This window comes from Schistocerca serialis, chromosome 4 (assembly GCF_023864345.2).
Source record: "Schistocerca serialis cubense isolate TAMUIC-IGC-003099 chromosome 4, iqSchSeri2.2, whole genome shotgun sequence".
NCBI lineage: Eukaryota > Metazoa > Arthropoda > Insecta > Orthoptera > Acrididae > Schistocerca > Schistocerca serialis.
Genome location: NC_064641.1, coordinates 366,148,991 through 366,174,565, shown reverse-complemented (window position 1 = coordinate 366,174,565; position 25,575 = coordinate 366,148,991). Strand labels below are relative to the sequence as shown.

The 25,575-nt window shown below is 39.5% G+C and overlaps 1 protein-coding gene across 1 annotated transcript in view; it reads left to right on the top strand.

Moving 5' to 3' along the window:
- The window catches only part of LOC126474185 (receptor-type guanylate cyclase gcy-19), a 438,242-nt gene that overhangs the window by 354,053 nt on the left and 58,614 nt on the right, over nt 1-25,575 (top strand). The window contains exon 11 of the mRNA XM_050101647.1: nt 1,186-1,404. Coding sequence (XP_049957604.1) covers nt 1,186-1,404 — 219 coding nt within the window. The remainder of the gene's footprint in view (nt 1-1,185; nt 1,405-25,575) is intronic.

The window sequence follows — 25,575 nt, the reverse complement described above, 5'->3', positions numbered from 1 at the left end:
ATATTTGCTATCGTGATCCACCGGCAACGCCTGACAACATGCGTCAGCTCACTGTCAATGCATGTGCGAACACTACGGAAGGCGAACTACTCGCTGTTGAGTGGAATATTGCCAAATTCATTGAGGTTGACGGAAATCATTTTGAGCATTTATTGCATTAAACAGCATGCGTTCTCAGAAATGATAAGTTCGCAAAGGTACATGTATCACATTGGAACAACCGAAATAAAATGTTCAAACGTACCTATGTTCTGTATTTTAATTTAAAAAACCTACCTGTTACCAACTGTTCGTCTAAAATTGTGAGCCATGAGTTTGTGACTATTACAGTGTCATCTATCACAAAGCGAAGAAAGTGGTCCAACTAAAACATTCATATTTCTTTACGTACTACACGAATATGTAATAAAAAATGAGGGTTCCTACTTTTGAAAAAACGCAGTTGATATCCGTTCGACATATGGCAGCGCCATCTAGCGGGCCAAACATAGCGCCATCTGGTTTCCCCCTTCACGCTAGACAAGTTTCGTTCTTTGTAGTTTTTTCGTTTGACGCTTATTTCGTGAGATATTTGGTCCGGTCACGATCAATGGACCACACTGTATAGTAGATGACAAAGTTAAGACCTATAGTGGGTACTTTTTCATTGTCATGCTAATTTCCCATGAGTCCTGCACGGAGCTGAGTGTTCGCGAAGAATGGCGGACGAGGCGACTAGTGTGACGACCCAAGTTTGTTGTAGGGCCCGTATTTCTCGTAGAAGCATCTTGTGATGTAGCTGGGTAGGCAGAGTGAAGACTCGCTCTCTCGCTCATGAGTTTACCGACAAGCTACAGACATTTCTCCTACTTTCGCAAAACATAATATGATCTTCTCAAAAGCAACCAACATTCAAATGTTGTTTCCGATCAAATGCGATTTCTAGCTGAGAAACCCACTGCACAGTCTCTCCTTGTGTATAGAATGTAATGGCGTCGCTCCTATCCAGCTTGTGTGGTTGTACTACTGTTATAAAACGAAATGCTAATCAACGGGATATCCAAACACACTGTACATTTCATACCAATGTCACGTTTGTTGCATGCTGTCTTCGTGGTGCATAGATTTCAAAGGCCAGTAGTGTAGTTTGAGCAGTGGTAGTGTGGGAGGTGATCGAGGGCCGGCGCCTGTTGGCCGCTGTTGCAGGCGACAAGCACGTGACCGAGGTGGCGACGATGGCGCTGGACCTGCTGGCGGCCGCAGCACTCTTCCCCGTGCCGCACCGGCCCGGAGAGACACTGCAGATCCGCTGCGGCGCCCACACGGGGCCCGTCGTCGCCGGCATCGTCGGCTCCAAGATGCCGCGCTACTGCCTCTTCGGCGACACCGTCAACACCGCCTCGCGCATGGAGTCCACCGGCGAAGGTTAGTGGTTCCGTGTAATTGACAAATACAGGGGTTGGGCAGGAATATGTAAACACTGCGAGAAATGGGTGCTTGAACGTAAATGCAATTGCTAACCAAGCCCGCAGGTTGCGCTGTTGTATTTGACCACGAACGGCATCTGTGCAATGTCCTCAATATGTCACAAGTGTCAGTTGTGATCAGAACAGTATTCTCTGAAATTTTACGTGCTTTATGTCGGAGCTAAGTAAATTCGAATGTGCGCAAGCTGTTGCTACTAATACGGTGGTTGCTTCCGTAACCGAGACAGGAGAAGGGTTTGGCCTTTCAGGAAGCACCGTATCCAAGATTTATATACCAAACAGAGGAAGCGGAAAAACATCATCCACTCAGTCATATCCAGGACAAAAGTGTGTGTTGAGTGACCGTGGCGGGCAGTCATTGAAGAGGATTGTGACGAAAAATAAACAGGGCGAGAGCTGCAGAAGTCACAGCAGGACTGAATATTGCACTTGCGAACCCTGTCAGCACAGCACCACAGTGAGACAAATGGAGCTCCATAACCAGGGCGAGCTGGAATTCCAAAACCACTCATTGATGCAAATGCCCAAACAGGAAAAGCCATAAAACCCGGAAATGTCATTTTGTCGGAAGAGTCTTGTTCATACTGCTTCCAACTTCTGGCCTTGTTTATGCCCAAAGAGTGAAACGTGGTCGGGATTCGGTCGTGTTTTTGGTAGCCGTTTCATGGTGTTCCATGGGCCCATGATTACTCTGCAAGGTTGCATAGCTACCACGGTTGGTTGGTTGATTTTGGGCAGGGGACAAAACAGCGACGTTACCTGTCCATTGGATAAGGGAAGGTTGGGGAAGGAAATTGGCGTGCCGTTTCAAAGGAACTGTTTTGGCATTTGCCAAAAGCTGTTTAGGAAAACCACGAAAAACCTATTGAGGATGGCCGGATGTCAGTTTGAACCCTCGTCCTCCCGATTGCGACTCCAGTGTTCTAACCACTATCTACCAAGGTTTATGTAACCATTTTGCCCAATCATTTCTGTCCCATGGTACAATATTTTTCCACACTGCTGATGCTGTGTTCCAAGACTACAGCGTCCCTGTTCACACAGCTCAAATCGTCCAGGACTGGTTTTGTGAGCATGAGTATCAACTTCAGCATCTCCTCTGCCAATACAGTTACCAAATTTCAATATTACTGAGCCTTTGTCGTTTATTTGTAGTGAAGCGTCCGTGACCGCTATAGACCTCCATCGTCGTTACCCTAACGTGCCACTATTTTGCAGGAAGAATTTAATGAAATTCGGCAACAACAAACAAAGGTTGTGGTGTCGCCTCTTCCAGATAATCTACGAACTAGTTCCGAATCGTCGCTGATACAACGCCTGGTGTGTAAAATACATGAACAAAATGGGTCTTGTTGGGATATTACTTCATAAAACACTGTGATAAATTTAATTTGCTATGAGACGTTGTTATGTTGTATACAGTGTACAGTTTCTTTACGGAATCTGCAACTGTTACCGATGTGCTGCTCGGTGGAACGAGCAGCAACCACCATAACGCAAATATCATTGTCCCACACTTTTGGCGCTTCTTCTATAATTATTCGCGATTCTAGAGATGATTGTTAGGTTGTGACCCAAGAACAGAGCTTAAATTTATTTGCACGTTTCGCTCTATAGTATGACACACTTATTTATAAGGAGTTTTCAAATCAAAAGGTACGAAACGTCATAACAATCAAACCGGCTGAAATATTCATATGGTGCTTTTGGGATAACGTAGTGAGACATCTAAGCAATGAAAGCATGGACTGTCAGCTACCCCTAAAAATTTAAAGCTGTACCCTCAGCACGCAAGGTGGGCCCTCCATTGTTTTTCGACGTCCGAAATCTGATACTCATCGAATTCCTCGAGAACAGAAAAGCCATTAACAGTAAGGTGTACTGCGAGACACTACGTAGCCTGCGTAAGTCCATCAAGAGCAAACGGCCTGCGCTGCTCACGGAGGGACTGATTCTGGTTCACAATAATGCGCATTCCCACATCTCCAAGGTCACGCAAAGCGTAGTGTCCTGGTTCAGGTGGGAGCAGCTTGAGCACCCGCCCTACAGCCCGCTCATTTCGCCCTACGACTTCCATGTGTCTGGTCCGCTAAAAACCCATCCCCCAAGCCCTTCAACTCGGATGACGAACTGAAGGATCAGGGGAGGCCTGGCTCCTGTCACAGCCACAGTAATCCTGGGACAGGGAATCGTTCGACCCGTGGGACAGTGGGGTAGTTGTGCTCAGGCCTGCCGGCCGAAGTGGCCGTGCGGTTAAAGGCGCTGCAGTCTGGAACCGCAAGACCGCTACGGTCGCAGGTTCGAATCCTGCCTCGGGCATGGATGTTTGTGATGTCCTTAGGTTAGTTAGGTTAAACTAGTTCTAAGTTCTAGGGGACTAATGACCTCAGCAGTTGAGTCCCATAGTGCTCGGAGCCATTTTTTTTGCTCAGGCCTCTGGTGATTATTTCTGAATAAAGAGCCACAGTGTTGTTTCGTACCTTTTCTTTTGAGCACCTCTAATACATTTCACTGTTATCGAATGCAGTTCTGTCACTAGTTCCTTCATCTTGTACCTTCAGTGCCGGCCGAGGTGGCCGAGCGGTTCTAGGCGCTACAGTCTGGAAACGCGCGACCGCTACGGTACCAGGTTCGAATCCTGCCTCGGGCATGAATGTGTGTGATGTCCTTAAGTTAGTTAGGTTTAAGTAGTTCTAAGTTCTAGGGGACTGATGATCTCAGAAGTTAAGTCCCATAGTGCTCAGAGCCATTTTGTACCTTCAGTCAACGTCGACAGCTGCTATCCCGTATTTTGCAGACTTGCCTTAAAATGTGATTTTCAGCATTTGGTACAGCAAGTTCCGTGATTGTAGTGGTAGATATTCATCTTATCTACATTTCATTGTCTATTCATCTTGTCTATATTGCAATACTGTGACCATGTCATCTCATAACCTTCAGAGATATGTCTAATTTTTACCAATTAATAGTTGTCATAAGACGCGTTTCCTTCGTAGTGGTACAGTGTCTTCAGGTAATGGAGTAGTTCAGTTTGCCTATTGACAAAACACCGTCTAAGAATAGCTTTCTTGAATAGTGTCTGTGGTATTTTAACCATGGGAAACATGGATGGAACGCAACAGCTGTGAAAGGTATTGAAATATCGTTTGATTGTCGAAAAGAAAAATCTAAATTCGGTAATCGGATGGGAAAAATCTAAATTCGGTAATCGGATGGATTGCTATGGCCACAGACATTTTTGTGGAACACTAGGCAAGGCATTTGATCTGGAGACTGCAGAGTAGACGCTTCATTTTAAGACTGGAGGGCAGGGACTTCACAGCTAGCCTGCAGCCAAGAGACTTCAGGTGATGGCCCTCATGAGACTTTGCTTCTGACCGTCACTTCCGTTAATGACAAACACCCAACCCTGACTGCACCCAAAGGACATGCACAGCGTGTCGCATCCATGCCACTATCTGGATATGTTGTCAACCGATTCTGCATTCTAAATTCGGTAATCGGATGGATTGCTATGGCCACAGACATTTTTGTGGAACACTAGGCAAGGCATTTGATCTGGAGACTGCAGAGTAGACGCTTCATTTTAAGACTGGAGGGCAGGGACTTCACAGCTAGCCTGCAGCCAAGAGACTTCAGGTGATGGCCCTCATGAGACTTTGCTTCTGACCGTCACTTCCGTTAATGACAAACACCCAACCCTGACTGCACCCAAAGGACATGCACAGCGTGTCGCATCCATGCCACTATCTGGATATGTTGTCAATCGATTCTGCATGCATTCAGCCGCTCCGCCAGCAGCCAGATCATAGCCCGATAAATGATCTGCTCTACCGTACACCCATGAAAGTCAGCCTACAAAATATCTGTTTTTCTCTTAGTAACAAAGGAAACCTGGTAACCACATCAAGAGATTTTTTATTGATAACAGACATATTATTAGCCTACTCGTATTATTTGATTAGTAGTGATAAGTATTGATTTACATAGGTGTTACAATCGTGGTCCGAAACACGTTCTGTAAAAGTAAATTCTTGTAAATAATGTATTTAATTTCCTTCAGCTGCCATATTTGTTCCTATTCTTAAATATTTGTTGGCATACTGTGAGGGTACAGCTCGATATTGCTGAAAGCCAAACCTTTAAAAAACCCAACTGCAAGCTTGCGTCTTACTCACAACGTTTATATGCGACACATGTTCCGAAAGACGAAAACCGACTTTCGGAAACCGTTTTTCGCTGTCGCGCTTACTTGTTAAGGCTGGAAACGAAGTTGCTAGCCATGTTAAGGGAGGCACATGGAATGCACCTGTTTCGGTTTTTGATTTATTCAGCACAATTGCTATTTCTCTTCAGTTAAATATTGGAGGTAGACAGCTTCACCTACGTTTACATCAAGGTGCATTTAATATTTCTACTTATACACTTCACAAAAAGTCACTCCGACCATATTAGCCGAATGTTTTTAACAACAGGACGTTACATGAACACCCAAGCTCGTTTCAAAATGGTTTATTGTGTACAAGGGAGCGAAAATCGATTGTGGCAATCGAGAACCGGCAGCTAGAACCGAATTTCCAGAATCAATTTTGCCGTGTTTAAATGATTAATCAGAAGCGGTATTGGGAAATGGGTCTACGAAATCCTGTTTCGGGAGCTTCACGTTAACACAGCGACTGTGATGGGAAGAGGAGGAGTGTCTGAGTGCATGCTTATTCTGAGTCAGTCACTAGTGGACACTGAGAGTAGGAGATATCCCATGACTGCAGGACGGCAGCAGGTAAACTCGTGCTATGGACCAGCAGCTGGAAGAACCCACATGCGCTTATCCATTGGCAAGAAGCATGCAAGGGGCGGAAACGAGTTACCACAGCGACCACTAAATAGGTATAAATTCAGTAGAAACCGATCCGAGACAGTCACAGAAAAACCAATGACACACAAACATACGACGAGTGCATGTATGAAACGTGCCCTCGATGAAGCAAGTACTTTTTAAGCTCTTCAGTACTAAAGATTTAACAGTTAAAATGAACTTTTAAGAATTTATGTATTACCAATGCCCTGTGCAACTTTTATAAACTAAATGTCCACGGATAGTGCTTGCGGATCCCTATCAGAAATTATAGTACAATTTTTGTAAATATTACATATTTTGAACTACACGTTGGAATATGTATTCTGAGCATTAAAACACCAGTTTTACGCAAAACAATTAATAATATATTTTTACTGTAAAGAAACTCCCAAAAATTATCCAAAAATATTTTTAAAAATCCTTTAAAAATCTTTCTCATAGAGAATGAAAATTTTTCCAGGCCTCATTAGCTGTTTAGAGGTTCCTTCATTAGGTAACACAACCGGTTTCACGCCATTATAGGTGCATTTTTAGATGATAATAACTTTTCACTTCATAAGGCTAGAGAAAATGTACGCTGTCCCAACATTTAAGCTGTAAACTGATCTTTTGTGTAGCCTCTTAAAAGACTGATCATCATATTTCACGGACTTACACGAGGTATGTCCACACAGTAAGTTCCGTTTGGTTATATAAAACAAACGTGTACAGATGCAGAAAAAATATTTATTGCTCAAGAATCTACGAATGTTAAACTACTTTTCTACATAGTTTCCGAAATTTTGTAGGCACTTGTCACAGCGTGGTACAAGTTTTTGTATGCCTACTTCATAGAAGTTTGCCGCCTGTGTATCCAACCATGTGGTAACATGTTCTTTCAGCTCGTCATCATCGTTGAAGTGTTGACCACCAAGGAGTCGCGAGGACTTGTTGTGCTTAATTTTCTCGTCAGTTGTGTGAACCAGTTCATCAGTAACCACAGACAGGCATCCACTTCGTTCTTCATCATGCACTTGATCACGCTCTTCATTGAATAGTCTGACGCATCTTCTAACCATTGAATCACTCACAGTATTTGGTCTGTGAACTTCGCAGATTTGCCAATGAATTTCCTTTGGTTTAACTTTCTTTGCATTTAGAAAACGAATCACAGATCTGATTTCACACGCAGTGGCATTTACAATTACAGCTGATATTATAAAGAAGCACTACAAAGCACACGCCGGCGGCAGCGATCTGAAAATGGCGTACATGTCTTCTCCTTGAGTCAGAGTAATTGCCGCGCATGCTCGGAATTGCGATCGTAGCGCTGCCCCAGATAAAAACAGAAACGGAACTTACTTTGTGGACAACCCTCTTACTCCATAAGGTGAAGGTCAGAAGTGTCAAAACTCGGCCTCTAATAGAAAACCAAAGCTGCGTTTTTTTCTTTGGAGATACAAAATCATTTATAAACATTCATAACTTATGAAACTTCCTGGCAGATTAAAACTGTGTGCCGGACCGAGACTCGAACTCGGGACCTTTGCCTTTCGCGGCCAAGTGCTCTACCAACAGAGCTACCCAAGCACGACTCACGCCCCGTCCTCACAACTTTACCTCTGCCAGTACCTCGTCTCCTACCTTCCAGACTTTACAGAAGCTCTCCTGCGAACCTTGCAGAACTAGCACTCCTGAAAGAAAGAATATTGCGGAGACATAGCTTAGTCACAGCCTTGGGGATGTTTCCAGAATGAGATTTTCACCCTACAGCGGAGATGATACATACTTATCTTTAACACATCAAAAGATAATTAAGGTGAAGACGTTCACCACTTCAGTCTAAATAAGGATAGGAACAAAAAGATTGTACACTAGTTGCTCTGAATTACTTTCATATTTCTCAGACGAAGAACAACAAGAAAAGCCTTTGGTAAATTTCATTCCCAGTTGTTCATTATTAAAATACGACAGGATTCTGCCAAAATTGCAACAGAATTGCCGATTTATTATTGTCTGAAATGTTAGATTAGATTAGATTATATTTACCTTCATTCCAATTGATCCATAGTGAGGAGGTCCTCCAGGATGTAGAACATGTCAGAAAAACAACAATACATGACAAATATTTACAATTCAAACAAATAAGCTAATGTAGCATTCCACAGGTCCCAAGTGGCATGGTCGTCATTTTTTTAATGAACGCTATATGAAAGAATCATTTTAAAATACTAATGCATTGAATTTAAAATAAAAAAGGTTTTTTTTATTTATAAGGTAATAAACGTGTAATACAACTACTAAATACTTATTTACAATGAACACATTACTGCACTGAAATTGTGCAGAAGTTATTTGTACTTATATATATATATATATATATATATATATATATATATATATATATATATATATATATATATATATATATATATATACAAATCAGTTGGTTCTACTGAGAAATTCATCAATGGAGTAGAAGGAGTTGGCCACCAATAAATCCTTTAGGCTTCTCTTAAACTGAATTTCATTGGTTGTTAAGCTTTTTGTGGCTGCTGGCAAGTTATTGAAGATGTGTGTTCCTGAATAATGCACACCTTTTTGTACAAGACTAAGTGACTTTAAATCCTTCTGAAGATTATTTTTATTTCTAGTATTGATTCCATGAATTGAGCTGTTGGTTTGAAAAAGTGATATATTTTTAATGACAAATTTCATTAAGGAATAAATATATTGGGAAGCAGTAGTTAGTATCCCTAGTTCCCTAAACAGGCTTCTGCAAGATGTTCTTGAGTTCACACCACATTTAACTCTGACTGCACGTTTTTGTGCCCAGAAAACTTTATCTTGGCTTCATGAATTGCCCTAAAAAATAATCCCATATGACATTATGGAATGAAAGTAAGCATAGTATGCCAGCTTTTTCATTTTTATATCCTCTATGTCTGACACAACTCACATCGCAAATAAAGATTTGTTAAGACACTTCAGCAGTTCTGTGGTGTGCTCCTCCCAGTTGAATTTATTATCAAGCTGTAATCCCAAGAATTTAACACTGTCCACTTGTTCTATCTGCTTGTCATCGTACGTTAGGCATATAGTCGTGGGACACCCCTTACAAGTTCTGAACTGCATGTAGTGTGTTTTTTCAAAGTTAAGTGACAAAGAATTGGCTAGGAACCAGTGATTAATGTCCACAAATATTTTATTAGCTGACCTTTCTAAGACTACACTTGATTTGATATTTATTGTAATGTTTGTATCATCAGCAAACAAAACTAACTTGGCTTCTGATAATGTTACTGATGAAAGGTCATTGATATACGCAAGAAAAAGTAAGGGCCCTAAAATGGAACCTTGTGGGACCCCACATGTAATTAGTTCCCAGTTGTATGATGCCTGATAGCTTGATACACGTCTCTTTCCTAATAACACCCTTTGTTTCCTGCCAGAGATATAAGATTTGAACCATTTTGCAGCATTTCCTGTTTATAATATTCTAATTTACTTTAAAGGATATCGTGATTTACACAGTCAAATGGCTATGACAGATCACAAAATATACCAAAATATACCTCTTCTCATTCGAAGAAGGATAATCGGTTATTGGTAATGGCTACATTTCTTTTGATGACAAATGTAACTATCCTTCTTTTGCCAAAATGCAACATAATTTAAACAAGCTCACCTTGCAGTAGCTATTGTGACAGAATCCTGAAACAGTGTGTCTCATTAAACAAACTGTTGGTGATCAGTGAGGTCAACACCTTACGGGAAATCTCATTATGTCAGTTACAATAGCACATGAGAAGAAATTTCATGTTTTTCATACTAGGAAATTCTCTTTTCACCAGCTATCTATGATTCTTCAAAAATTACAGTACTGATTTGAAAACATTAAAATGAAAATTGTGGCCTCTGCAAGATCACCATAGATAAAGTTCAGTGTATTAACCATGTGGCAGAATGCACTCCTTTTTTAGTGCTATCATTTGGCAAAATTTCGTTTCGATATTTCGAACAGTTTACCAGATATAACGGATGTTATGAATATTTGATTCCTGTGTGCATTGGACTGGAAGTCAATGTTCTACATAAAATCTATTTTCTCATGACTGGGGACAGTTATAGATTCCTTCCCAAATTCAAAGAAAAATTCAAAATGTTAGCTATATTTCATACACAGCAACATATGGTCTAATATGCTCCAAATGCAAGGTCATAACTACCCCAATTTTTCATTACACCGTTTTCGAATTTGTTACTTAACGTGAAATGTCACAATAACTGTAACCATTAACGAAATGGTGGGTATTTCACCCTGAAACTGACAGATAAAGGCGCAAGTAGCACTGAAATCTTTTTTTTACCTAATACACTCTGTAAAATCGTTTGAGAAATGTTGCAGAACATGCACCTCAATTCTGTCACTACAGCACCCCACCAAACCTGGACGACACTGCGTGATGTCACACCAAGTGTATCATGGTACTCTCTTTAGATGGTGGCGGTGTGCCCCAGAAAAGTCTTGCAATGTTACTACATTTCACTATAAGTATTAATGTCTCAGCCGACAGTGTTTTTTTGTCTTAAACGGAAAATTGGTGAACATTCATAATCGAATGAAGATATAAATACAAAAGCTGTTTTTTTTAACAACATTCGATTGCCTGAGGAAAGAAAAGTGCAAAGCTGTCAGCCACTGTCCAACCATCAGGAGTAGAGGTCTCATAAACATCTGTGCTGCTGCATTAAATATAAGCAAACACATGACTCAGGTACGGTTCGTGTGTTTGCCAGTGTTTATGAAGGCCACAAAGTATGATGTGCTTTTGTAGCAATCACACTTATGTGAAGCTGTTCAGACTTCAACGATATGCACAACCCGCTTGTGTCTCACCCTTGCGAGCTGTTTTTGTCAACATTATAACCTCCTCAGTCCTGAGCTTATATTTTATGGACGAAGAGTTTATATTAGTGGTTGATACCCCCTTCTAGTACAAAATAAGACTAAAATGCTATATTTAAAGGACTGATGTGATTCGCCAAAAATATAGATGTTCAATCTGAATACTATTTATATTAGAAAATAACTGAAATATAACTGTGATAAACAGCTTTCTTGAAGCATATGCTGCCATTTACTGGAATCATGCAGAAATAAAAACAGGTCATGCACAGAAATCACATGGTATAAACTGCATCCCACACTCAGGCACAGTGTATCTAGTTTATTCCCTGAACTACAAAAAAATAAAGAGTTGGATGTAATGTACTCTGTCCAGTCACATTAATGTGACCACCTGTCATAAGCCTGAATAATCACTCTTTGCTGTACAGACTGCTGCAAGCCATGCAGGAGGAGAGTTAGTGAGGTTCTGCAGTATACACAAGGGACATGGGGCCACGCTGACTCCTGTGCCGTGGCCAGCTGCACTAGGTTCCTAAGCTGAGGATCCATGGTGAGACCAGCCTGATCAAGGCGGACCCACAGATTTTAGTCTAGGTTTCCATCTGGGGAATTTAGTAGCCACAGGAATATAGTACTCATCCTGGTGCCCTCTGAACCATGCACATACACTTCAAGCTGTGTGATATGTTGTCATGCTGATAGATGCAATTGTGTTGAGGAAAACCAAACTGTATGTAAGGATGGACATGGACCCCAAGGAGAGATGCATACTTGTGTTGATCCATTGTGGGTTCCGAAATGACGAGATCCCTGGGCATGCCCTCTAGCCTGCACCCTCCCGCCGATTGTTGTTGTGTGTTTGTTGCCTGATAGAGCATAAAACGTGATTCGTCTGAAAAGGTCACCTGTCGCTACTAATTGGACGTGTGGTTCATTCTTCATTGCCGATGAACTGCAGTCAGCATGGGTGTATGAACCAGGTGCTGCTGCAAAGGACCACAAGCTGTAACATTTTCTGCAAAGACGTTGAGCAGACGCTGTTGGTAGCCCTTTGGTTATTTGGGCAGTCACTTGCTCAACAGTTGCACGTCTATTCGCCTGTACACATCTCACCCCGTCATCTATGGCCCAAGGTGCGCCACATTGCCATGGCGAAATTTCTGGAAACCACAATTTTCCACCCACAATATACCACAGCAGCATGTGAGCAGTTTCCAAACTTAGCTCTTCTGGAAATGCTTATGTCCTTGGTACAAAAGCCAATAATCATGACCGAGTGAGGTGGCGCAGTGGTTAGACACTGGACTCACATTCGGGAGGGCGATAGTTCAATCCCGCATCTGGCCATCCTGATTTAGGTTTTCTGTGATTTCCCTAAATCGCTCCAGTCAAATGCTGGGATGGTTCCTTTGAAAGGGCACAGCCGACTTCCTTCCCCATCCTTCCCTAATCCGATGAGACCGATGACCTCGCTGTCTGGTCTCCTTCCCCAAAACAACCCAACTCAACCCAATAATCATGCCCTTTTGGACGCCAGATAAATCGCTCCATTCCACATTACAGCAACTCACTCTTTTTCACATCCTCATGAAAAGCTTTATATACTCGCCCCTGCTAGTGCTGCCGCCTGCCGTTATGAGTGGTTATTGCACATTGATTTCGAGCAGAGGTGGTGTCACATTAATGTGACTGGATTGTGTATATGCTGAGGGGACTGAGGGAGCAAAAATATTTCAAGAAACTGGAAATGTGAAGACTAAAATATGCCGAAGAAAAAGAACAGCAACTGATGAAAGAAATGAAGCTAAAATTTTACCAGCATGTCGCTACAAGGTAGCTCAAATGTGCGAGTAGGGTTAACAAAAGAAGTCTTTTGTGGGTACTATGATACATCCCAACACATTTCATTTTCTCCATATGTCATTCCATCAACAACATTGCAACGACTCTCAGAATGGGTAACAGTTCTCCCAGTGGAGTCTACGAAAACTGCATACTGAAATGGTGTTACTATGCAAGATGCTGTTTGTGTATCAAGTGTTTATAAACGTTGGACAATAGCAGTGAGTGGACAAATTGTCCACCTTTAAACAGCACCCAGTTCTGCACATTATGCATACTTTTTTAATCACACAGCTACAAACTCCACAATTTACGACTGTTTGCCTCAACTGTCATCAAGCAAATAGCCTTACTCGTATTACTACCTGGCTAGATGCCATATGCATTAACAGCTTTATATCCAGACATGCTGAATGTGCTGGGATGGCATCTTATCATCTCGTATGGATCATAACTCATCACCCAATAAATGACGCTATCTGTTTCCATATAAAGCAACATGGATCTTCAAAACGAATTTTCGCAAACTCATAATGAAAACGATACATATGGAGTTCTGATAGATACAATACACATATCACCACAGACAATTTCCAGAGCCACTATTCTTCATGTAAGATGCTATACCACTCAAAATTTGGCTTGGCAATCAATTTTCTCGCATGCAGATCCATCCCAATGATTAAGTAATTTAATGTCACAGTGCTGTCTTGCTAAAAATCATGTTGTTCATTAAGTTATAAAAATCTTTTCCAACAGCACGAGGCATGAATGATGGTTTACAGGAGATTAGATCAATATACTCATACAATCAGAGATTCTGATCGAATTGAATATTGCAGGTGACTCTAATCAACTCCATAGCCATGTTGATGCATTGGTGGAACTTTCTTAGTGTAAAATATATCTCTTTTTTCCCACAGTGTAATCATCAGCTTGGGGAGGAACCATCTCAAGGAACTTGATGTTCTGAACACAGCAGCAAACTGTTTTGCTCGTCATGCAAACTTTGCTCATCTGGAGAACCTGCCTCATCTGAGTTAAGCACCTTAAGTTGTTATGTGCAACAGGGCTCTGTTTTGTGATCACTGCTGTTTCTGATTTTCATTAATGACCTCCATACGGCAATTCTCATCAATGAACTGTCAGATACGTCTTGAACAACCTATGAAAAAAGCTTTCACAGAAACCTTAAACTGTTTTCCCTTGAAGGGTCTCTCACTCAGTGCAGGTACAACCCACTACATGGGATTCAACAAACCACAACAAACCTTGATGGAATTAATAAAAAGTGTAAAGATCAATCAATACAGAAATCTGAGGCTGCAAAATTCATGGGTACTTATATACACAGCAAATGTAATTGGTCAGACAAAATTCATCATATTACTTAGTTCACCAACATTTGCATCATGGATTATCACTTCATTGATAGCAGATGCCATTAAGGCTTTCTACTTTGGCTACTTTTATTCCTTAATGTTTTTCCTTGTTGACTTTTGACTGTCATAATTTTTCTCTGTGAACAGGCAGCAGCAAATATCATGACTACAACACAGGAACCGAAAACAGCTTACATATTGAATTAAAAAGCTTTAATTTGCTTCAAAAAGAAATTCATCACTCCACCATTAAGTTGTTTAATGCACTCCCACCATATATTAAATGCCTTCATTAACAGTTGCCAACATCCTCAAAGACTACCTAACTGAAAAATCATTGTACACGGCTGATGAATTTCTGAGACACTATGTTCTTTGTTGCTAAACTAACAATTGTTTTAGAACCAGTTTTAATAAATTTTACTTTAGGACTTCCAATTTAAATCCGCTTATAATGTACCAATTAAAAATAGTGTCAATTACTATATCTTTTTTTCACTACTGCATTTATAATTGTTTTAAAAACAGTTTAAATAAATTTTGTGTCTGGAATTATATTTGAAACATAATTGTACTGCACCATTCAAGAACAGTATAAACTACAGTGTCTGTACCATATTTTTCATCTTGCCATCTTATTAATATACTACGTGTCACTCTTACATAGGGTGTGCTGCTTAAATCTGGACAACCGAATTTTTTTAAAAAGCACATTTCTTAAAACAAAATACAAATGAAAACGAAAATCCTTTTACATATAATTAGTGGCATCTTTCAAGACTTACATTACTCAATGTAACCTCCTTCAACCACAATGACCACCTCCAAACTCGCCCCGAAGTGATTGCAAGCACTCTAAAAACAGCGCCGTCCATACTATGCAGTCCGTCTATGCAGTGCATAAAGATGCGACATTGGGGTGCCTCATTTTATTGATAACTCATCCAGATTACACTCCAAATGTAGTAGTGGAGGGAGTTCAAATTCAGGCTGTTTGGGGGCCAGAACTCCTTTGACCAGAACGTGTCGGTGTTATCTGAGAGCCAGTTTTTGACTAAATAGCTTGTATTAAGTCCTCCTCTGCCATTCGACGCATTTTTCGCTCGCTCACATTCAATACTGACGCCAATTTCCTCAGCAATTGCCCAGGGTTCTCCGAAATCAGCGCCTGAGCCTTTACGATGACTGCTGTAGTTCGTGACAAGCATTTCCTTGAATGAGGTTTCCTCGCCAGGTTAGCAGAACCTTCCCCAGACTTCTACAAAGCATTATACATTACAACAATATTGTAAACAGTTGATCTCGGGTACCCAAAGAATCAAACACCTTCAGTGGGCAAACGCCCAGTGCAAGACTTTTGGCAATCGCGGCTCTTCGCTTGTACTCCGCAATTGTCCATAACATCTCGGCCATTTTGAAGTTCTGACTTTTTACTAGGTGCTTATGCCTTTCAAAAACGCCATTTGTGACCTCCAGTGGAACTACAATATGGAGGAAAATTCAAATTGAAATCTGTCCAGATTTAACTGCCGCAGCCTGTATTATTTTGGACACTATTATCATAGACATGTGAAAATTTGGTTTTCATATAGATGTGTTTACTTATTGTAATATTTACCACAACTGTGCATCCTATGTTTATTACCTGCCCTTCCATAGTGAAACACAATTTTCCAATAATTGAGTGCATATTCTTCAGCCAGTATCTTATTTAGATAGTATCTTTTATTGTTAAGCAACTGATATATGAATTCTATAAATCTGATATATTTTCTATCATTGCAATTCAGTTGCTACCTAGATCTATGGTACTCAAAATCAATAAAAAAATGAGATTAGGATATGAGAAGTCTATAACCAAAAGACATCTGATACCAGAAACATCTACCACAGTTAAAAAATCCATTCCACCTATTTCAGCACAAATCAGCCACCAAAAACCTTAAATTTCAGTACATAAAAACAGTTGCATGGCAAACTGGTATAAATTGTTAAAGTATAGTATGTGTAACTTCAACAGATAACAGTGTTGTTAAACAATTTACCCATTTGCTGGTTACTTGCCCTGTCATGTCTGTACATACGTTAGTAAACTCTCACACAAATCCTGGACTCCAAAAACAACGGCATGTCAAAATTGGTTAAAATGAGCTTAACACGTGTTTTCTTCAGTATTGCATCCCATGATAACCTAGGCATTGTGTAGCAGAAGCACCCAGGTGTATGTTGCCAGGCACAGCCTTCACTCTGGAATTGCTCAAACACAACTTCAAAGAGATATATCTCTGTGGCCATGTAAAGCCTTGCATCCTCAAAGTTAGAAATTTTAAATTCCTGCCAAACACACAATGCATCCTTGTATTCCACATCCATTTTCACACTACCTGTAAGTTTACTGGAAAAATCAGACATACCACAGTTTTGTAGAATCTCACTGCTGAAACCAGGTTTAGTACAGGAAAATCCCTTCCTTGTTTACGAGCTGGACTTTAGCATCATTACAACGTGTGAGTTTTGAGATTTTCTGAAGTGCTGCCCGAGAGGATCTTAATGAATCCAGGAGGTGTAGCTTTATATTCTTGTTGACACACTCTGAAAACAAAACAGATCTTTCTGTGCTCTCAGTTAGAAGACTAAACTGGTGAATATGTAGAACAAACCCAATGAACTGCTCAGTAATGAAGTTAGCATCATACCCATTCAAATTTTGGAAAAACACAGGTATGTGATGTGGAAGTATGCAATTCAGGTTACAGGTAAAGTTTACCATTTAGATGACAGTGAGCCACACTGTTTTTCCCTGATATTTGCTAATGGAAGCCCACAGATATAACAGTCAGTTGTTTTGTTGTGTACCTATTTAACTTCCTGCCTAACAGTTCCTGTTCCTAATAATGATTAACGACCTGCTGTCATGTATTAAATCAAAAACTGGCACCATAGATAGCAACAACTTCCTCTGCAAGTACTTGAACCTCAGAGAACAACCAGTTTTGTAGGATCTGTCACATCAAAGGTTTTAAAATAATTAGGATTTGAATCATATGAACAGACAACCTAGTACAATGCAGCAAATGGTATATGTAATTTGTGTTGTAACCCTCACAGCCACTACAGAAACGAAAAGACATCCAAAGGGAGCACCGTTAATGATACTTGCTCCTTGAGTGAATATATTTTAATCCCTAAAGAGCTTCTGCACTTCAGTAGGCACCCCTTCGGTACCACATCCAAGATGGAACAATTCCGTTGTTGCTCTGTCAGATGACTGTTCATATAAAATGAATTCAGACACCAGAATGAATACATTTTGCTGTCCTGTGTACAGTAAGTTGGGTGTAAATAAGGCAGAACATGTTTTTGATCAAATAGTAATGCTGCTTAGTGCCATCTAACATGAGCCACCAATTAGCATTTTTTCACATCGACCTTCAAACTAGAAATAGTGAGGTAGTCCACCAACTTTATTATTGATCTTCTTCTTCTTCTTCTTCATTTTCTGCACATTGCGCCTAGTAGGCTTGTCTTTCTCAAAGCTGTATATATGAATTAACATGCAGGGATTCTGTCTCTCAAATTTTGCAGTGACCTGGAGTCTGATGGGGGATTCAGTCCTATTGTGTTTATAATACTCATGAATATCATGTACGAGGTTATTACTTACACAATGTGCATCTTTCATTAAAAAATTACTCATTAGCCAAAGCGAACCAAGCAAAGCAAGAATTGGTGGAATTTTTAACATTAATAATAGCATGTTTCTAATCCATATTTTGTGGAAGAGGAATATAGGAAGAACCTCTAATAAATACATCAAAAACATATATGCAAATACCCATTCATACATCTCCATTTAGGGTTTTCCCAAGTTGGAAAAATGGAAATGTCGTGTGGCTACGGCCTCCCGTCGGGTAGACCGTTCGCCTGGTGCAGGTCGTTCGATTTGACGCCACTTCGGCGACCTGCGTGTCGATGGGGATGAAATGATGATGATTAGGACAACACAACACCCAGTCCCTGAGCGGAGAAAATTTCCGACCCAGCCGGGAATCGAACCCGGGCCCTTAGGATTGACAGTCCGTCACGCTGACCACTCAGCTACCGGGGCAGACTCATTCCTCAGGTGCACAGGATCAGGTCTATATCCTAGCCATAACAGATTACTCAAACCATTCTGCAAGCAGTGTGTAACACAATATTGCAACAATCTGTCCCCCCCCCCTCCCACTATCATCTGTGAGTGGGTGAAGGTGTGCAATAACACCTCCTCATTCATCGGTGGGAGGAGCTGCAGTACTTCACAGAGGAGTGGCTCTCCACCAGCATCCAGCACTAACACTTCATCGAGATCATTGGGACACCTATCACCATGGAGGACTGATGCCACTGATGCTCTGGGCCCTTTATCAGCACCGGGAAGAACTGAACCACTTCATTGCACTCATCTACATCTACATACTTGCGAACATCCAACCACAGAGACTCAGTTAGTGTTTTCCCCAAGTCTCTTTTTCATAGTCACCAAGGAACTGCTGCTGCCCCACTCTGTCCTCCATGAGGTACTCTAAAAGTTGGAGCACATATTCAGTAATTATACTGTTCCAAAAGAATCAAAGTAGCAGATGCAAATTTTTTCTTTTTTTACATATTCCACATCATAAGATACAGGTTCTCCTGGACATCTAAATTTAGAACACATTCTTTTGATTTCCATATAGTGTTAGGCAAAGTATTTAGCAGAAACACTTCACAAAAATCTTAGAATGCAAAAATTTGTTGTACCCCAATACTTAACAGTATGGTTTTAAATATAATCCTTTTCCAATAGCCACAGATTCCATCACACTGTTGTTCTTGAGTGTTTCTTTCATTTTCACTATTTGGGTGATAGCTGCTGCTCTTCCAGCTAATGATTCAACTGATGAAAGTCCTGTCAGTGTAAGAATTATGAATGGAAGAATTCCACTTGATGATGTGGATGTCAGAAGTAATGGTAGAACCTATCACATTTTAATCAGTCTTCTTATTATTATTTTTTATGCTGCAGAACACATTTAGCTCCTGGAAATAATGATTGAATTACAGAGAAAGATTGACCTGGACATGTTTCTCGTAGAGTACATAATAAGGCGAGGGAACAATGTCTTGGCTCAGTGTCTTGGTTTCCCTTCATCACACAACAGTAACATGGATGTTAAACATGTGGTGTGCAACAAGTCTCACAAATTTTCAGACTGTGCAGTAGCATAGCAGGTACAGTAGAAAGCACATGTTTAAATACTCTTCTATTTTCTTTAGTTGACAATGAGCTGCATGCACAAACTGTCAACAATTTACCTTGCCATGTAGTTTAAGTTTTTAGCACATTGTTTTATTACTGACTGATCCAACAATACATAATGCTTTACCAGTCTCTCTTCTTGCACATTTTCACTTTGCTTTATCAACTAAAATATAGTCTGCAGTGTGATGTTCTCATTGATCATTATTTTTGGTGTATGCAATATCATGTTCTTTGAAACTTTTGTCAACAGCTTAATTCCTTTATCAATATATGCTACCAATTTTTTCCAGCTTTGTTCCCAGTTCACAATATTCACATGTAGTAAAGTTTAATCCTACAAGTAGGTTGTTGAAAATACTGCTATCTCATATAAAGTTTCTAACAAAAATGCTATCCTTCTGAACAGTTTGAGGGTTTATGAGCCTTCTTACATATAATCTCTTTGACATCCACCCTACTGTTGTGTGAAGAATGGAAACCAAGACACTGAAACAAGACTTTGTTCCATCATCTTATGATGCAGTTTAGGAGAAATATATCCATTTCAGTGTTTCTCTGTAATTCTTCAGTGTAAACATTTCTTACTAATCAATGCCCTCATTATACTTTACAATGTGTGTTCTCAGATTCTTCTGCTGCACCTAGGGTAAATACATTTGGTGACCAGCTAGGTAGCTGGGATTTCTCAAATGCAAGTTGTATTTTTAGATATGTATACGAAATCACATATATTACATATCTATTTGCCTGTATTCATGGTTTTTATATGAGTATGTAGTATTTAGCATTTTACCAGAAATGCCAATTGGTTTCATGTTTGTTGTTCAATATACAGTTCAATTATACTGTTCAATTATATCTGAAAGAAATTCTGTTGATTGATATGATCCATAAAAGAACGTGCTCAGACATAGGTTTTTATCATTCTACTCAAAAGTCATGCAATTCTAACTTTCATACGCGGGAATATTGATATTGATTTGTACCAGGCAGTTCCCATTTTATCTTGAACTTTCCACTATAAAACTCATCACCATGATCGTGCTGAAGGTCTACTGGACAGTGATTTCTCCCATCTGCAGCAATTAATTAATTATCTGTGCAACTGCTTTCTGTGTATTTGTTTTTACAGGTAAGGCTCAAGAAAATTTGTAATATGTGCGAATGATCATTAAGTATATTTGAAATCTTTATTATCCCATGAATATTGCTTCATGTCTCTAAGGTAGGCCTGTATTAAGTCATCAAATTCTTGTATTATAACAAACCTGTTTTTGCGAAGTTCTTGAAATACTGACTCTATTATTAATAATAGTATTATATAATAAGGCATATTTCTCTAAACTCTTGATAAGTTTGATATAATTTCATTCATATCAGTTGTATTTCCTATGGCAGCCAGTTCTGTGATCTGTCGCTGTACTGTTTCACCAAGGTCATAATATCAATCATTCATTTTCATTATCCTGAATATCAGTAATAACAGTTCCACTGACACCATGTTGGTCAGCTAATACTGATTTAACGATGTTTCAGTTTTTTCCAATGCATGGATTTTTATTCATCTGCTGTTTTTCCCATGTACATGAGAAATATCAAATATTTCTAATTTTTTTGATAAATGTCAGCTCACAGTTTTTAAGAATATTAGATTCAGTAAACCATGTGTTCTTTCAAATCACCAACCCACATAATGTGGTTGGTTAAATTTATATGTTGTATACCAACATACAAAGTCCTTCCCTGCTGAATCCATACATACCATCTATCTCAGTATCTCTGTAACTTTTAATGAGTTTGTCAATAATATATCGTTCTCCTTCTTCCTCTTCTTTGCCACCGTTTGCCTTACTGCCTGTCTACAAATCATTAAAGAATTTCAGAAACATACTTACATGCATCTCTGAGAGACTCATCTCTTTCCAGCTCTTCAGTCCGTAGACTCGTTTGATGCAGCTCTCCATGCTTTTCTATCCAGTATAATCCTCTTTATGTCTGAATAACAACTGCAACCTACATCCTTTTGAATCTGCTTACTGCATTTATCTCTTGGTCTTCCTTTATGACTTTTACATCCCACACTTCCCAACAATACTATTCTGGTGACCCCTTGATGTCTCAGAACATGTCGTGTCAACCAATCCCTTCTTCTAGTAAGGTTGTGCCACAAACTTCTTTTCTTCCCTGCTTTCTTCAGTACCTCACCATTATTTATGTGATCTGCCCATTTAATCTTCAGCATTCTTCTGTAGCACCACAGTTCAGAAGCTTCTATTCCCTTCTTGTCTAAATTGTTTATCATCCATGTGTCATTTCCATGCATGCCTACACTCCATATAAATACTTCTATGGAAAACTTCCCAACACTTAGGTCTATATTCAACATTAACTAATTTGTTTTCTTCAGAAATGCTTTTCTTGCCAATGCTGTTCCACATTTTATATCCTCTCTATTTTGGCCATCATCAGTTATTTTGCTGTCCAAAGAGCCAAATTCCTTTTCCACTTTAAGTGTCTCATTTCCCAATCTAATTTGCTAAGTATCAGCTGATTTATTTGGACCTTGTTTTGCTTTCGTTGATGTTCTCATTATGCTCATCTTTCAAGACACTGCCCATTCCATTCCGCTGCTCTTCTGAGTTCTTTGCAATCTCTGACAGAATTACAATATCATCAGCAAACCCCAAAGTTTTTATTTCTTCTCCTTGAATGTTAATTCCTTCTCCAAGTTTTTCTTTGGTTTCCTTTACAGCTTGTTTCATAAACAGATTGAATAATATCAGGGATAGGCTACAATCCTGTTTCACTCCCTTCCCAATCACTTCTTCCTTTTCATACCCTTCCACTCTTATAACTACTGACTGGTTTCTGTACATATATTTTACCCCTGCTATCTTCAGAATTTGAAAGAGAGTATGCCAGTCAACATTGTCAAAAGCTTTCTCTGAGTCCAAAAATGATATAAATGTAGGTTTCCCTTTCCTTAACCTATCTTCTAAGGTAAGTCATAGGGTCAGTATCGTCTTCCATGTATCCACATTTCTCCAAATTCCAAATTGGTCTTCCCTATGGCCGGCTTCTAGCAGTTTTTTCCATTCTTCTCTAAGGAATACATGTTAGTATATTGTAACCACAACTTATTAAACTCATAGTTCGATATTATTCACGCCTGGAATTGGAATTACTACATTATTCTTGAAGTCTGAGGGTTTTTTTCCTGTCTCATATATCTTGCACACCAGATGGATGAATTTTGTCGTGAATGGCTCACCAAGGCTACCAGTAGGTCTAACAGAATGTCATCTACTCCTGGGCCACTGTTTCAACTTAGGCCTTTCAGTGCATTGTCAAGTTCTTCCTGCACTATCATGTCTCCCAGCTCCTCTTCATCTACATCCTCTTCCATTTCTATAATATTGCCTTCAGCTCCACTGTGTACACCCTTTATATACTTCTTCCATCTTTCAGCTTTCCCCTCTTTTCTGATCAATCATAATCTCTGTTAAATATCTTTAAGTGCATCTGCACTGCATGTACTAGGATCAAAATCTCTGTCTACACCCTACGTAATTGTTGCTGACGATGCCTTTGCACTGCAACAACATGTCATGAAGCCCCTCCCAGGAAGTCATAACAAAGGCAGCAAAGAAAGAATATATAATTACAGTCTCAGTAGAGCCTGTTGACTTGTAGAAAATGCCTTTCACATATTATTACGAGTCTTTCGTGTTCTACGAAAACCGATTCACCTCGATCCCCAGAAAGCAAGTATAGTAACTTTGTGGTGCATTTCACCACAATTTCTTAAGAAGAAATTGAGAAGATCACATAGTTTATTCACTGCCAGGCAGTTTCGATTATGAAAATATAGAACTAGGGACCATAGAACCTGGGAGATGGAGAGACCACCCACCACTCACATTGCTACCAAAACTGTTGCCGAAGATGCGAAGCAAGTGAGGGATGAGTTTGCTGCATATTTTGTCACCGACGAAGGACAAGTGGAATGCAGTATTTGCTTTCTTAATTTAGTGATGATCATCAAATTCATAGAAAATGCTTTCTTTTTCCATGCACAAGTGTAAACAACATGATTACATTCCTGATTGTTATGTAAATAAATATTTTTAATAAAAATAATGTAAAATAAATACGCTATAACTTACTTCAAATGCGGATAAACTCGTTCTTGGTTTGTTTATATCATTTAGGAAGAGCAATGATTCGAAGGCATATCATTTTGATGAGTAAATCTCCTCTCTTCCAGAAACTGATGTCTTCAAAGAAACACATTTATTGAATTCCCTGAGGAATTGTAACCTCAGGTTGTGTAATTTACTGTCCATCTCCTTATCGGAAACTTTGAATAAACATGCAAGCTCGTGAACTGCATCAGGGGATGTGGGATCCCACAGCAAACACCTTTCGCGAAATTCTTCAGTAACTTTCAGAGTATTATATTTTGTCCACTCTTTCTTTGTAGATTGATATTTAAGGACTGATACAGAATACTTCAAAAACCTAACCTCTTTGTACACACAACTGATTACTTGTAACCAAGATGCAATGCAATGAGTCTGCCTGTGAACTGCATATACGTAGTTGAAAATGTATCTGGGATTTGTGACATGTTTTCGATCAGCGAGTGGATACAGGCACATGTGCCAGAATAGAGTATTTCTCGGAATTCTGGCGACGATGCTGCAGGCACATGTCACAGAAACTTGCAACTTGTGCCACACCCCATCAGCTACACGTGCCGGGCACAAATCTCCACGACAAATACCTCAGTGTAAACGTAGCTTTAGAAATATATGGCAACTTCACCAAAATATACCAGACAGAATTAAGAATGATCAGCTATGATACCAGTGTAGTCAATAAGATCCAACACTTCACACTGAAAGCACGTTTATTAAGCACACACAAAAGTACATACAGAACTGAATTGCTTCCCTCAGCAGACAGTGCTATAATTTATACATTCCGGTATAAATTCTCACATTCCACAAAAAAATGAAGTTCTGAATCCTTCTAGAATTAACATTGTTGAGTAATAAATAATTACAAAAGGTGGAAATGGAACCAGCTGACTGATTGTCCTCAGCCAGTGACTATAACTTCTAAACGACAGTGGTCAACTCAGAGTATATGTCAATAAAACACCTTTTTAAATGAGAGCCAAAAAGGACATAAAATTTTAACTGCCTAAATCAAATGATGAACACGTCAAAACAAACACTCAAATTATATAACTTGTATATAATAACTGTTTTATGGATTATTATGTTAAGTCATTATGTAATATTACATATTATGTGCCTCCAGAGGCACCTTGCATGTATACTAGAATAAGAGACGCCATGGCCCACTGTCTAGGTTAAGCCTAGAGACCAATAAATTAAAGAAAAAATACATTTACATAAACACAATCAGTCTGTAAATAAATTTTGTAGTGAGTGAAATTGTTACAGTCTGTTTATAAACTTGTGTGAAGAGTGATACTTCCATGTTTTGACAAACATGTTTATTTAATTTTTGGGACTCGAAAGTTTACCTGTAATTACGTTTTTATCAATGTGTACACTAAATTTGTTGAAACAATAGATTCTGTTCATCGCTGTGAGCCAAAAGGTGTATGGCAGTCAGAGATATAATAGTGCTATTAATCATTTCTGTGAAATTAACTTTGAACAATGGCCTTCCACATTTTATCGTGTTGTTACAAGAAACATGTATATTTCAGATGAATCAAATGTTTTGTTACCTGGATGAATGAAACAACCAGAGGTTGTAGAAACTTGCAAAGAGAGTATTATGCAACAATTGACTGAAGCAAGGGAAAGGAATAC